This window comes from Salvelinus alpinus, chromosome 2 (assembly GCF_045679555.1).
Source record: "Salvelinus alpinus chromosome 2, SLU_Salpinus.1, whole genome shotgun sequence".
Lineage (NCBI taxonomy): Eukaryota > Metazoa > Chordata > Actinopteri > Salmoniformes > Salmonidae > Salvelinus > Salvelinus alpinus.
The window spans coordinates 13,407,764-13,423,058 of record NC_092087.1 but is presented as its reverse complement, the minus strand read 5'-3'; the positions used below and the strand labels follow the sequence as shown (position 1 = coordinate 13,423,058).

The following is a 15,295-nucleotide window of genomic DNA, read 5'->3' as shown; positions in this document are numbered from 1 at the left end:
TCTCCCTCACTCTCCACCTCTCTCTCCATCTCGCTCTCCCTCTCTCTCTCGCTCCATCTCTCCCTCTCCATCTCGCGCTCCGTCCTTTCTCACAGGAGACGAGCTAACTAAACTAGAAGACGAGGATGAGCAGGGCTGGTGTAAAGGCCTGTTGGACAGTGGCAAGTTGGGTTTATATCCTGCTAATTACGTAGAGCCCATCTAGTTGGGTTCATATCCTGCTAATTACGTAGAGACCATTTTGTTGGGCTTATATCCTGCTAATTACGTAGAGCACATCTAGTTGCTTGGGTCACCCAGACTGAACCGTCCAATCATACTGCACATTGCCAGAGACTTCAAAGCAATGCTTCCCTGTTCCCCCTCTTTGCCTGACCAACCAACACACTGACTGAACAGTCTTTATTTAAACAATCCCCTAGGACCCACATCAGAGAAACCCAGCACCAACATAACCAACACATATCAGCTACAACACTGGGATTGTTACCACAGTCAAACCATGGCAGTATGTGTGTACCAACAACACCACAACACCTACGAGCGCAGGAAAAATATTCTGCCGTGTTCTATTCCAATGTTGTGCTGTGGTTATGATGACATTTACCTGGCAGTATGTAAGTATGTTCCCTCGTAACACTAGTGATATGGTATAGTCAATGGTGCCTGCATAGCCAGAATAAGCTATGCACTGTGCATTGTAAATATTAGCAGATTCTTTTTTTTTTTTGCAATCTGGATGCTATGCGAAACTGTACAGTCCTGTTTTTTTTTTCATCTGTCATTCCATGTAAGGTTTTAAATATGCTGTACAGTACAAAAGATTCTCACTGTTTTTCTATCTTTTCTATGTGAGTTGCTCCTGTGTTGAGTGTTATGCAGTGTTTGGTGTTTTCCCCCTGAAGTCCCCCTGAGCAACAGCAGCAGCATGTCCTACTGGATCACAATAATGACATTTAGCTGCAAGACCCTTGACAAATCACTGTCGAGCGGAGCAGAGCAGTTCTACACTGTTGAGCCTTGTTCATTGTAACGGTATACAACAGTGTTTCTCTACCCACCGTTGTACCAGGGACTGGTAAGCTATGGTTCCTTGGATGACTGTTTATGTTGAAAACCTGCTCTCAAGATCAGATGAAATCGGTGTCAGTCAGATAAACATCTGATGGACCCCTCAGCAATGTCCCAGGGACCGGTGCCCGCCGGACCCAGGATCCTGGGAATGAGAAACACTGGTATAGAATACATACTTTCCCCAAGGCAGCATTGAGTGTACTTGTAGTACATCTGACCATGTTCCTCATGTGCCTGTAATTTCCTGTGTAATTTCCTGACCTCACTGCTTTCTGGACTCATCACTTCTAGTACCTCTGACCATGTGTTGGGTTTAGGTGTGAGAGCATGTGAACAACAACCCCTTCCTTTTTTCTGGTTACATGTTTACAACAGTGGCTTTTTCGAAGGGTCAGGGTTCAAACATTAATTAGCCTACGTGGGCCTCCACAAAGGTTCAGCACAAATACAAAATTGATCCAACACCACCCTACTCCATCAATGGTGACACGGGAATAGGCTTGTCATCAGAAATGGACTGTCGCTGACCAAATTAAAGGAGCCAAAGAAATGTGGGAATATGAGCGAATTCTGGGAATTTGCTGTATGTATGATCACATTTACAGTAACAACCCAACGAGAGCCCCACTTCCCCATGGGAAATACTAGATCCTGTCTCCTCTGGCTCAACACTGTAACCATAACAACTGTTTTTGTTGCCATGGCTTCAGTTTATTATGCGACTTCTATGTCCTGTCTTTTTTATGAATGAAAATGATAAGTCACCTTTAATGTGTCCCAGCTCAGTCTCCACCTTGCTATCTCTGATCTAACAGTCATTGCATGCTCGATCACCATAAATAAGCATTGAATTCTACTGTGAGCTTACTGTACAAATTGACCAAACTTTGTTTATGGTTTTATTCTGTCAGTTGAATCCTAAACATAATCTCATGAAAACTGATGCCAATGATTTTGGTCTCTTAACTGTCAAAATTTTCAATTTTCAATGTTTTTTAACATCTCCAAATAATTGGGAGAATTTGAATCTATACAACACACAATCCTGTTAAATCTTAATCCTTATATTTTGAGCTAGTGAATCAAACAGAATCTTCAGCAGAGATTATACTTGTAATATGTGTGACTGTTATATGACACAGCTGTAGTGTTCGTTTCCTTAGCAACCCTGGAAGGTAGTGAAGGCTATAATACCCTGACTGCTCTCTCAACACAAGAGGTGTGTACTCTTACTGACATGGGGACAAAAAGCTACAGTACAAAGTGCACTGCAAAAAAAGGCAGAAAGCGGAGCCTCCACTGAAATATTGATGAGGAAACTGAATTTTCTGCTGCTAGAAGTTTATTCTGGAGATCTGGGATATATGGCTGTCGGGGGAAATTTTGGGACTGCACACATCCGATTGTGGGGTAAAACACTTTAACCATCAGCTCTCAAAATGAGAGCTCTGAAACACAAGCCTAGCTAACTCCGTAAATGCTTTACCTGAGCCACCACTCATACTCACAACACACACTCTAACAGGGAGAGAAAGAGAGCATGCATATTTAACGATGCATTTACCTTGTATTTTACCTCGTTTTGCGTACTGTATGTAGGGGGACCAGTGGTCGGACATGTGGGAAAGCCCTAGTGGTCTAGAAGTCTGTCTGTTTAGAATAATAGCTATTTACTCTACAAACTGTAGTGCCCGTTAATCTGCATACAACAAAATAAAATGCTTCATCAAAACATTGATATGACTATTGTGATGATGATAGGTACATGCATTCTGTGGATAGAGGGGTGGTATACATCCATTAAAATAAATCCCCGGTGCTGGATCCAAGAGGATAATGTAAAACAAAAAAGTAAATCTGCACCCTTGTATGATGCTCCAAAAATATGCACTCTGTGGACATGTAAACTTGCACTCTTAGAAAAAAGCGTTATGCGGTTGTCCCCATAAGTGAACCCTTTTTGATTCCATGTAGAACTCTTTTGGGTTCCAGTTAGAACTGTTTTGGAAAGGGTTCTACATGGAAACCCAAAATATTCTACCTGGAACCAAAAGTTTCTTCAAAGGGTTATCCTATGGGGACAGTCGAATAACCGTTTTTGGTTCTAGATAGCAATTTTTTTTTAATGTATACTCTAGACCCGGGGTATTCAACGCCTAACCCTACTAGGTCCGGAGCCTGCTGGTTTTCTGTTCTACCTGATAATGAATTGCACACACCTGGTATCCCAGGTCTAAATCAGTCTCTAATTAGAGGGGGACAATGAAAAAAATGCAGTGGAACTGGCTTCGAAGTCCAGAGTTGAGTTTGAGGGCTCTAGACTATGTGGAGGACCCCATTTAATATGGAACCAGTGTTAAAACACTTTACTTAAAGCCTGGAGATATAGCACTCTAAAGCTGATCATTGGCATATATGAGCCTTTATAACAAGTCTAATCATTTTTTTACCTGCAGGCTGTAAGTAAAGTGTTACACAACTCACCACTAGAGGTCATCAGTAAACTTCAGCTCCTACCAGAGTATGTGAGTCGTGCGGACCTGGAACCCGAGCTTGTCCAATTTGATTGGAACTTGGAGCAAGATTCCCCAAGGCTGGAGCGTCAGCCTTCTCGCCCGCTCCAATTTGGCTCCAGTAGCGCTCACTCCACGAGCTCAGGGCATGCCCGCTCCAGCATGAATTTTTAGTCTACTAGTGTGCTGCTAATAGTCCCTTGCTTTAGCTACTGTCATGGAATTCGCTAAATGTTTTCATTAAAAAAAACGGATAAAACGCACAGGTGCCAAATCAAGGTGACTTACAAAGATGAGGACCAAGAGCAAGAGGGAGTGTGGTGATGTAGTGGCCACTGTTATGTGTCAAGCTTGGATACTACCTGCTGGTATGGTCCTAAACTGTTAGGTTATAGACCGGATGCCATTGTTCTACCCGCGGGATATCGCAGTTGTTACACGCTGGCTACATGAAACATCCACAACTAAAGAATCATTGTGGAATCTGAAAAGATGGTGATGGTGTACGTACTACGTGCACATGCTAAAAGAAAGGAACGAGGGGGGTAGATAACTAAGTGTTTCATTGTAGCAAAGTATATATAAACAAAAAAATATTTTCTCTTAAACATTTCGTTCATTTTCAATCTATTATCTATACAACAGGCCATAATTGATTTTGGCCCAATAGGCCTGACTTATTCCCACATTCAAGGAGCTTTCCGTTTTGATTTGGTTATTTTGCCTAAAAACCTTTAGGCTTACCTATAGATTCTTTTATGTTTAACTCTGCATCTTTACCCAGCCTGGCAAGAGTGGCTAAACGGGTGTTTAGCATCCCCAGTGGCTCTGCAAGTGTTTAGGGAATATTCTCCGATGCTGGCCTGCTCTCCAGGCACCATCACATGAGCTTCAAGCCACAGACTGGCCAGACTGTGGCCACAGACTGGCCAAACAAATATAATTATAAATCAATTCAAAGGCATTTTTCGTTTACTTTGTATTTAATTCTAAGTAAGTTACAGCCTATATGCACAATGTATGGACTACAATGATTTAATACAACGTAATGTTGTCTAAATGCTGCACGTTTATGTCCATACCAGCCTATTGTGTCGCACTTGCAAATACTTCAAAATATATTTATTTTTAGGCTATAGCCTTGAAATAATTTAAATAATAAAGCCTAAATAATTCATTTTCGTTCCTTCCTAGGCCCCCTGTCTGGCTCCTGACCTATTTAGAGTGTTTACAGTACATTCGGGAAAGTATTCAGACTCCTTGACTTTTTCCACATTTTGTTACTTACAGCCATATTCTAAATGTATTAAATAAATAAAAATCCACATAAATCTACACACAATACCCCATAATGACAAAGTGAAAACATGTTTTTAGAAATTAGCTCATTTATAAAAAATAAAAACAGAAATACCTTATTTACATAAGTATGAGACTCAAAATTGAGCTCAGGTGCAAAAAAAATCTGAAGCATTGAAGGTCCCCAAGAACACAGCAGCCTCCATCATTCTTAAATGGAAGAAGTTTGGAACCACCAAGACTCTTCCTAGAGCTGGCCGCCCGGGCAAACTTGGCAATCAGGGGACCAAGATCCCGATGGTCACTCTGACAGAGTTCCAGAGTTCCTCTGTGGAGATGGGAGAACCTTCCAGAAGGACAACCATCTCTGCAGTGCTCCACCAATCAGGCCTTTATGGTAGTGGCCAGACAGAAGCCACTCCTCAGTAAAAGGCACATGATAGCCCGCTTGGAGTTTGCCAAAAGGCACATAAAAGACTCTGACCATGAGAAACAGGATTCTCTGGTCTGATGAAACCAAGATTGAACTTGTGATGACCCTCCCACTCTGTCTGCCAAATTCTTTCTATCTGTTCTTGTTTTCCGTAACAGAATGTCGGTGGGTGGAGCTGTGAGGGTCGTCAGCAAAATGGGAAACACCTAGGCTCGGGTGTGTCCCATTTCACTGACGACCCTCCCAACTTGTCACCCCCCCATCACCAGCCGTAAGTTTCCAACAATATTAAATGTCTCCGGGGCACGACCGAGAGAGGAGCGACCCCTAGGTGAATCAGGGTCACCTTCCCTAAGCAAAATCTCCCCCGAGAGCTTTCCATGGCAAACCAATTCCAGCCACTCTTGTTACAGCTTGATTTTACTGAGCTCCAAATCCTGTTTAAATTCTAATTCATTTTCATGCTGAACACGATCATGCTCTAGCTTAACTTCTTATGGCTGGGGGCAGTATTGAGTAGCTTGGATGAATAAGGTGCCCAGAGTAAACTGCCTGCTACTCATGCCCAGTTGCTAATATATGCATATTATTAGTGTATTTGGATAGAAAACACTCTGAAGTTTCTAAAACTGTATGAATGAAGTCTGTGACTATACCAGAACTCATATGGCAGGCAAAAACCTGAGAAAAAATCCAACCAGGAAGTGGGAAATCTGAAGTTTGTAGGTTTTCAACTCATGGCCATTCGAAGATAGAGTGGGATATTGGTCATATTGCACTTCCTAAGGCTTCCACTAGATGTCAACAGTCTTTAGAACCTTGTGTGATGCTTCTACTGTAAAGGAGGGGGGAATGAGGGCTCTTTGAGTCATGGGTCTGGCAGAGTGCCATGAGCTGACCATGCGTGTTCACGTGAGTTAGCTTGCGTTCCATTGCATTTCTGAAGACAAAGGAATTTCCCGGTTTGAACATTATTGAAGATCTATGTTAAAAACATCCTAAAGATTGATTCTATACTTCGTTTGACATGTTTCTACGAACTGTAATATGACTTTTCGTCTGAACTTTCGCATGGACTTGCCCGCGTGTCGTGAGTTTGGATTGTGTACTGAACGCGCGAACATAAAGGAGGACATAAATTATGGATTTTATGGAACAAATCAAACATTTATTGTGGAACTGGGATTCCTAGGAGTGCATTCTGATGCAGATCATCAAAGGTAAGTCAATATTTATAATGCTATTCTGACATCTGTTGACTCCACAACATGGCGGATATCTTCATGGCTTGTTTGGGCTCAGAGCACTGTACTCAGATTATAGCATGGTGTGCTTTTTCCGCAAAGTTTTTTTGAAATCTGACACAGCAGTTGCATTAAGGAGAGGTTTATCTAAAGTTCCATGTGTAATACTTGTATCTTTTATCAATGTTTATTATGAGTATTTCTGTAAATTGATGTGGCTCTCTGCAAATGCACCGGATGTTTTGGAGGCAAAACATTACTGAACATAACGCGCCAATGTAAACTGAGATTTTTGGATATAAATATGAACTTTATCGAACAAAACATACATGTATTGTGTAACATGAAGTTCTATGAGTGTCATCTGATGAAGATCATCAAATGTTAGTGATTCATTTTATCTCTATTTCTGCTTTTTTGTGACTCCTCTCTTTGGCTGGAAAAATGGCTGTGTTTTTCTGTGAATAGGTGCTGACCTAACATAATGATATGTTGTGCTTTCGTTGTAAAGCCTTTTTGAAATCGGACACTGTGGTGGGGTTAACAACAAGTTTATCTTTAAAATGGTGTAAAATACTTGAATGTCTGAGGAATTTTAATTATGAGATTTCTGTTGTTTTGAATTTGGCGTCCTGCACTTTCACTGGCTGTTGTCATATCGATCCCGTTAACAGGATCCCAGCCATAAGAAGTTAACGCAATCATGTTCTAGGTTAACACAATCATACTCTAGCTGTAACAGAAACAGTTCTTGGTGCTGTTCAAAAGAAAGACTACTAGGCCTAACAGACAGAGCAGCCTTTGTAGCGAAACTGGGAGACGGATGGTGGGTGGCAAGTCCTCGGCAAAGGCTGCCCCAGTGGTACCTACGAGTATACCACTCCATCAGATTGGCCTTCAATAACATAATTTTTTAAGTTTATCACTAATTTCAACCTGGTATTGTTCAGCGATCTTCAACATCTGTTTTTAGTACATCATTCTAACAGTTCCTCTGATGGAACGCGAATGAACTCGTCTACATTAGACGTCATAGTCACAAGTAACTGCTAAGAAAAAATCTCTTTCCCTCTGTTGAGCACACCAGACCGGATCACAACAAGAGAAACGCCAATCACACTGGGCACCACAGGAGAGAGATTAGATATATAAAAACCTTTCCCAAATCCTACCATAGCTCAACCCTAGTCTTCGTGTGGATTCACAGTGGGTAATTACGCGCTGTAGCCCGCTGGCACGGAAAACCCCCCCAGCACGCTGGTGGATTCCCCCCGAGCCACAGATGTGCCCCAGAGACAACTGCTCCACCCACGGACACCACACAAAAATAACAAACAAAATAACCACGCCCAACATATTCCAAAGTGGAACATGTCGCTAAGCCTAACAGGGGAAAAGAAAGGCTATAGCTCCGGGTAGCAAATGGCACTACCCTGCCCACATTTCCCACTGTGGTACACAGCAGATTGTACTCACCTCCTCGGACCAATGTCCCAAAAGCAAGTAGAGCAAGAGTTTCCAGCCTGGGCAGGGGGCTGAAAACTAACCAATGTTCCTCTCTCCAACGCAGCACACAATCCACCTCAGTGGCAAGTTCTACCAAACAAACATGAACAAAGACAACCAACCCTGGGCCTACCAAACAAACATAAACAAAGACAACAAACCCTGGGCCTACCAAACAAACAAACAAAGACAACAAACCCTGAGCCTACCAAACAAACATAAACAAAGGTCACCAACACTGGGCCTTCCAAACAGCACATAAACAAAGGCCACCAACCCTGGTGCTACCAAACAGCACATAAACAAAGGCCACCAACCCTCAAAAAAGCTGTAACAAAAGATGCAAACAAAGCACCTACAGAGTTGATCAAAACACTAACTCCACATTTTCTCCCAAACAAAATAATCACACCAGTTAGCTTAACAACACTAGTAATAGGCCTACTGGCATACTTTTCCAGGTTTGATGACATCACCGGACAACAAAAATCACTGATAAGTCTCTAAGGCACTATACCGAACACTTATAAGATTAGGCAGTGAGTACCAACCAAAGCACATCCCAAATCAAATCAAATCAAATGTATTTATATAGCCCTTCTTACATCAGCTGATATCTCAAAGTGCTGTACAGAGAGCATCAACCCATCATAATGCAACAAAATACTATACGCCAAAATGTCTAGGAACCAACCTTACATCCCGGACAAGCCCCTAATTGTTACGAACCGGCTCGTAGCCCTAACAAAGAGGGAGACGAGGAGATAAAGAAATAGCAAAAACATATTTATAAAAACAAAGTCAACTATATCCAAGTAACAACGGTGTGTGTATTCAGTAGTCATTAGTGTAAGTGAGTGGATGTGTGCATAGATGGTGATATTGAGGGCTGTTGAGAGGTGCCAACACAAACGAACACATAGAAGCCCCAAGTTGCCACAACAAAAGCCAACAGTGTGTCTGCATGGAGAGAATACAACAGGTGTAGACCTTACAGTGAAATGCTTACTTACAAGTCCTTAACCAACAATGCAGTTTTAAGAAAAAATTAAAATTAAAATAAAATAGATAAAAGTAACAAATAATTAAAGAGCAGCAGTAAAATACAGAGTAAATGTGCAGGGGCACCAGTTAGTCGAGGTAATTGAGGTAATATGTACATGTAGGTAGAGCTATTAAAGTGACTATGCATATATAATAAACAGAGAGTAGCAGCAGCGTAAAAGAGGGAGGGAGGGCGGATAATGCAAATAGTCTGGGTAGCCATTTGATTAGATGTTCAGGAGTCTTATGGCTTGGGGGTAGAAATTGTTTAGAAGCCTCTTGGACCTAGACTTGGCGCTCCAGTACCGCTTGCCGTGCGGTAGCAGAGAGAACAGTCTATGACTAGGGTGGCTGGAGTCTGACAATTTTTAGGGCCTTATTCTGACACCACCTGGTATAGAGGTCCTGGATGGCAGGAAGCTTGGCCCCAGTGATGTACTGGGCCGTATGCACTACCCTCTGTAGTGCCTTGCGGTCGGAGGCCGAGCAGTTGCCATACCAGGCAGTGATGCAACCAGTCAAGATGCTCTCTGGTGTAGCTGTTGAACCTTTTGAAAATCTGAGGACCCATGCCAAATCTTTTTAGTCTCCTGAGGGGGAATAGGTTTTGTCGTGCCCTTCACGACTGTCTTTGTGTGCCTGGACCATGTTAGTTTGTTGGTGATGTGGACACCAAGGAACTTGAAGCTGTCAAACTGCTCCACTATAGCCCCGTCGATGAGAATAGGGGTGTGCTCGGTCCTCCTTTTCCTGTAGTCCACAATCATCTCCTTTGTCTTGATCACGTTGAGGGAGAGGTTGTTGTCCTGGCACCACACGGCCAGGTCTCTGAGTTCCACCCTATAGGCTGTCTCGTCATTGTCGGTGGTCAGGCCTACCACTGTTGTGTCATCGGCAAACTTAATGATGGTGTTGGAGTCGTGCCTGGCCATGCAGTCATGAGTGAACAGGGACTACAGGAGGGGACAAAGCACGCACCTCTGAGGGGCCTCCATGTTGAGGATCAGCATGGTGGATGTATTGTTACCTTCCCTTACCACCTGGGAGCAGCCCGTCAGGAAGTCCAGGATCCAGTTGCAGAGTGAGGTGTTTAGTCCCAGGGTCCTTAGCTTAGTGATGAGTTTTGAGGGCATTATGGTGTTGAACGCTGAGCTGTAGTCAGTGAATAGCATTCTCACATAGGTGTTACTTTTGTCCAGGTGTGAAAGGGCAGTGTGGAGTGCAATAGAGATTGCATCATCTGTGGATCTGTTTGAGCGGTATTGCAAATCAGAGATGGCCGCCTCGCTTCGCGAAACTATGTAGTATTTAGCTTTTTTATGTATTATTTCTTACACTGTTACCCCAGGAAATCTTAAGTCTCATTACGTACAGCCGGGAGGAACTATTGGATATAAGAGCAACGTCAACTTATCAACATTACGACCAGGAATACGACTTTCCCGAAGCGGATCCTGTTTGGTCCACCACCCAGGACAATGGATCGGATCCCAGCAGGCGACCCAAAACAACGGCGCAACAGAAGGGGCCGACGGAGCGGTCTTCAGGCTCCGTAGACGGGCACATCGCCCACCGCTCCCGAGTATACTACTAGCTAATGTCCAGTCTCTTGACAACAAGGTAGACGAAATCCGAGCAAGGGTTGCCTTCCAGAGAGACATCAGAGATTGTAACATTCTCTGTTTCATGGAAACATGGCTCACTCAGGATACGTTATCAGAGTCGGTAGAGCCACCTGGTTTCTTCACGCATCGCGCCGACAGAAACAAACATCTCTCTGGTAAGAAGAAGGACGGGGATGTATGCCTTATGATTAACGAGTCGTGGTGTGATCATAACGACATACAGGAACTGAAGTCCGTTTGTTCACCTGACCTACAATTCCTTACAATAAAATGCCGACCGCATTATCTACCAAGAGAATTCTCTTCGAATATAATCACAGTCTTGTACATCCCCCCCCAAGCAGATACTTCGACGGCCCTGAAATAACTTCATTGGACTCTGTAAAGTGGAAACCACATATCCTGAGGCTGAATTTATTGTAGCTTGGGATTCTAACAAGGTTAATCTGAAAACAAGGCTCCCTAAATTTTATCAGCATATCGAATGTGCGACCCGGGCTGGGAAAATTCTGGATCATTGTTACTCTAACTTCCGCGATGCATACAAAGCCATCCCTCGCCCTCCTTTTGGCAAATCTGACCACTACTCCATTTTGTTGCTCCCTGTCACGCCCTGACCATAGAGAGCCTTTGTTTTTCTATGGTATAGTAGGTCAGGGCGTGCCTGGGGGTGTTTTAGTTATTATTTTCTATGTGAGGTTCTAGTTTCGTTTTTCTATGTTGGTGTTTGGTATGATTCCCAATTGGAGGCAGCTGGCTATCGTTGTCTCTAATTGGGGATCATATTTAAGTAGCATTTTTTCCACCTGTGTTTTATGGGATATTGTTTTGAGTTAGTGCACGTAGCACCTCTGTAGTCACGGTTCGTTTTTAGTTTGTTGTTTATTTGTTTTTGTCTTTGCTAAGTTTCACTTTATCATTAAATTGTGTGGAACTCAACATCCGCTGCGCCTTGGTCCGATATTTATTCCAGCGAACGTGACAGAATATCCCATCTACCAGGACCAAGCAGCGTGCCCAAAGAGGGAAGGATTTCTGGACATGGGAAGAAGTGATGGGGATATGCGAAACCCTTCCTTGGCGACAGACAGAAGGAGATTATGGAGGACAGCGACGATGACAGGGTTCACGGCTACAGAAAGCCCAAGGATAACCCCACGTTTTTTTGGGGGGGAGGCACATGGAGCTGGCGGCTGAGCAGAGGGAAGAGCCAGAGACTGTCAGGGAGGCAATGGCGAAGTTGGGAGAGAGTGAGATGAGAGAGATGTTGTGCAAGTGTGTTCTGCTCAACATCCGACCAGAGGATCCGGTTAGCAGTCTGGTGCAACCTGTGCCGGTTCCACGCTTCTGGCCTCAAGTGTACCTCTCCAGTCAGGTACATCCTGTGCCTGCTCCTCGCACTCTCCCTGAAGTGCGTGTCCCCAGTCCGGTACTTCCTGTGCCTGCTCCTCGCACTCTCCCTGAAGTGCGTGTCCCCAGTCCGCTACGTCCTGTGCCTGCTCCTCGCACTCTCCCTCAAGTGCGCCTTCCCAGTCCGGTAAGTCCTGTGCCTGCTCCTCGCACTCTCCCTCAAGTGCGCCTTCCCAGTCAGGTATGTCCTGTGCCTGCTCCCCGCACTCGCCCTGAAGTGCGTGTCACCAGTCTGGCGCCACCTGTGCCGGCTCCACGCACTAGGCCTCCAGTACGCCTTCCCAGTCCGGTGCGTCCTGTGCCTGCTCCTCGCACTCGCCCTGAGGTGCGTGTCTCCAGTCCGGTGCCACCTGTGCCGGCCCCACGCATCAGGCCTCCAGTGCGCCTCCCCAGTCCAGAGCTTCCGGTGATGGTCCCCAGTCCAGAGCTTCAGGCGACGGTCCCCAGTCCAGAGATTCTGGCGACGGTCCCCAGTCCAGAGCTTCCGGCGACGTTTCACAGTCCGGAACATCCAACGACGGTCCACAATCCGGAACCTCCTGAGACGGTCAACGGTCCGGAACCTACTGAGACGGTCCACAGTCCGGAACCTCCTGAGACGGTCAACGGTCCGGAACCTCCTGCGACGGTCAATGGTCCGGAACCTCCAGCTCCATGGCCAGAGCCTTCGCCTGCGCCAATGCCCAATCTAAGCACGGCGTCCAGTCCAGCTCCAGTGCCAGAGTCTTCTTCTGCGTTGGTGCCCAGTCCAGGCACAGCGTCCAGTCCCGCTCCATGGCAGGAGCCTTCCTTGATACCGAGGTCCAGTCCAGGCATAGTGTTCAGCCCGGGTCCATGGCTGGATCCACGGGATGAGCAGGTTCTTCGGCCCGCACCAGAGCCGCCACCAAAGATGGTGGATCCGTGAGCTGAGCGGGTTCTTCGTCCCGCACCAGAGCTGTCCCCGATGCTGGCAGAGCCGCGGGATGAGCGGGTTCTTCGTCCCGCACCAGAGCCGCCACCGATGCTGGAAGATCCGCGAGCTGAGTGGGGGCTACGACCTGCACCAGAGCCGCCACCGACACAAATCACCCCCCCTACCCTCCCCATTTGTTTCAGGTTTTGCGGCCGGAGTCCGCACCTTTGGGGGGGGGGGGTACTGTCACGCCCTGATCATAGAGAGCCTTTGTTTTTCTATGGTATAGTAGGTCAGGCGTGACTGGGGGTTTTCTAGTTATTATTTTCTATGTGGGGGTTCTAGTTTAGTTTTTCTATGTTGGTGTTTGGTATGATTCCCAAATGGAGGCAGCTGGTAATCGTCTCTAATTGGGGATCATATTTAAGTAGCATTTTTTCCACCTGTGTTTTATGGAATATTGTTTTGAGTTAGTGCACGTAGCACCTCTGTAGTCACGGTTCGTTGTTAGTTGTTAGTTTATTTGTTTCAGTGCTAAGTTTAACTTTATCATAAAATTATGTGGATCTCAACATCCGCTGCGCCTTGGTCCGATATTTATTCCAGAAAACGTGACACTCCCAGCCTATAGACAGAAACTAAAACAGGAAACGCACGTGCTCAGGTCTGTTCAACGCTGGTCCGACCAATCTGATTCCACGCTTCAAGATTGCTTCGATCACGTGTACTGGGATATGTTCCGGATAGCGTCGAACAACAACATTAATGTATACGCTGATTCGGTGAGCGAGTTTATTAGCAAGTGCATCGGTGATGTTGTACCAACAGCGACTATTAAAACCTTCCCCAACCAGAAACCGTGGATTGATGGCAGCATTTGCGCAAAACTGAAAGCACGAACTACTGCTTTTAATCAGGGCAAGGCGACCGGAAACATGACCGAATATAAACAGTGTAGCTAAGCGTCAGTATAGAGACAAAGTAGAGTCGCAATTCAATGGCTCAGGCACGAGAGGAATGTGGCAGGGTCTAAAGTCAATCACGGACTACAAAAAGAAAACCAGCCGTCGCGGACCCCGATGTCTTGCTCCCAGACAAACTGAACAACTTCTTCGCTCGCTTTGAGGACAATACAGTGCCACCGACATGGCCCGCTACCAAAATCTGCGGACTCTCCTTCACCGCAGCCAACGTGAGTAAAACATTTAAACGTGTTAACCCTCGCAAGGCTGCAGGCCCAGACGGCATCCCCAGCCGCGTCCTCAGAGCATGCGCAGACCAGCTGGCTGGTGTGTTTACGGACATATTTAATCAATCCTTATCACAGTCTGCTGTTCCCACATGCTTCAAGAGGGCCACCATTGTTCCTGTTCCCAAGAAAGCTAAGGTAACTGAACTAAATGTCTATCGCCCCATAGCACTCACTTCCGTCATCATGAAGTGCTTTGAGAGACTAGTCAAGGACCATATCACCTCCACCCTACCTGCCACCCTAGATCCACTCCAATTTGCTTACCGCCCCAATAGGTCCACAGACGACGCAATTGCCATCACACTGCACACTGCCCTAATCAATCTGGACAAGAGGAATACCTATGTAAGAATGCTGTTCATCGACTACAGCTCAGCATTTAACATCAGTGCCCTCCAAACTTGTCATTTGAGGCTGAAGAAATTTGTCTTGTCACAAAAACACTCACAAACTTTTACAGATACACAATCAAGAGCGTCCTGTCAGGCTGTATCACCGCCTGGTACGGCAACTGCTCGGCCCACAACCGTAAGGCTTTCCAGAGGGTAGTGAGGTCTGCACAATGCATCACCGGGGGCAAACTATCTGCCCTCCAAGACACCTACACCACCCGATGTCACAGGAAGGCCAAAAAGATCATCAAGGACAACAACCACCCGAGCCACTGCCTGTTCACCCCGCTATCATCCAGAAGGCGAGGTCAGTACAGGTGCATCAAAGCTGGGACTGAGAGACTGAAAAATAGCTTCTATCTCAAGGCCATCAGACTGTTGAACAGCCATCACTAACATTGAGTGGCTTCTGCCAACATACTGACTCAAATCTCTAGCCACTTTAATAATTAAAAATTGGATGTAATAAATGTATCACTAGTCACTCTAAACAATCCCACTTTATATAATGTTTACATACCCTAGATTACTCCTCTCAGATGTATATACTGTACTCTATACCATCTACTGCATCCTGCCTATGCCGTTTGGCCATCGCTCATCCATAT

At 45.3% G+C, this 15,295-nt stretch overlaps 1 protein-coding gene across 4 annotated transcripts in view; it reads left to right on the top strand.

The window, feature by feature from the left end:
* LOC139542571 (protein kinase C and casein kinase substrate in neurons protein 1-like) overlaps positions 1-2,810 on the top strand; it is a 45,533-nt gene extending 42,723 nt beyond the window's left edge. For all 4 annotated transcript variants that reach the window (XM_071348167.1, XM_071348193.1, XM_071348185.1 and 1 more), the window contains one exon: positions 96-2,810. In XM_071348167.1, coding sequence (XP_071204268.1) covers positions 96-205 — 110 coding nt within the window. In that variant the 3' untranslated portion in view covers positions 206-2,810. The remainder of the gene's footprint in view (positions 1-95) is intronic.
* Positions 2,811-15,295: the final 12,485 nt, after the last annotated feature.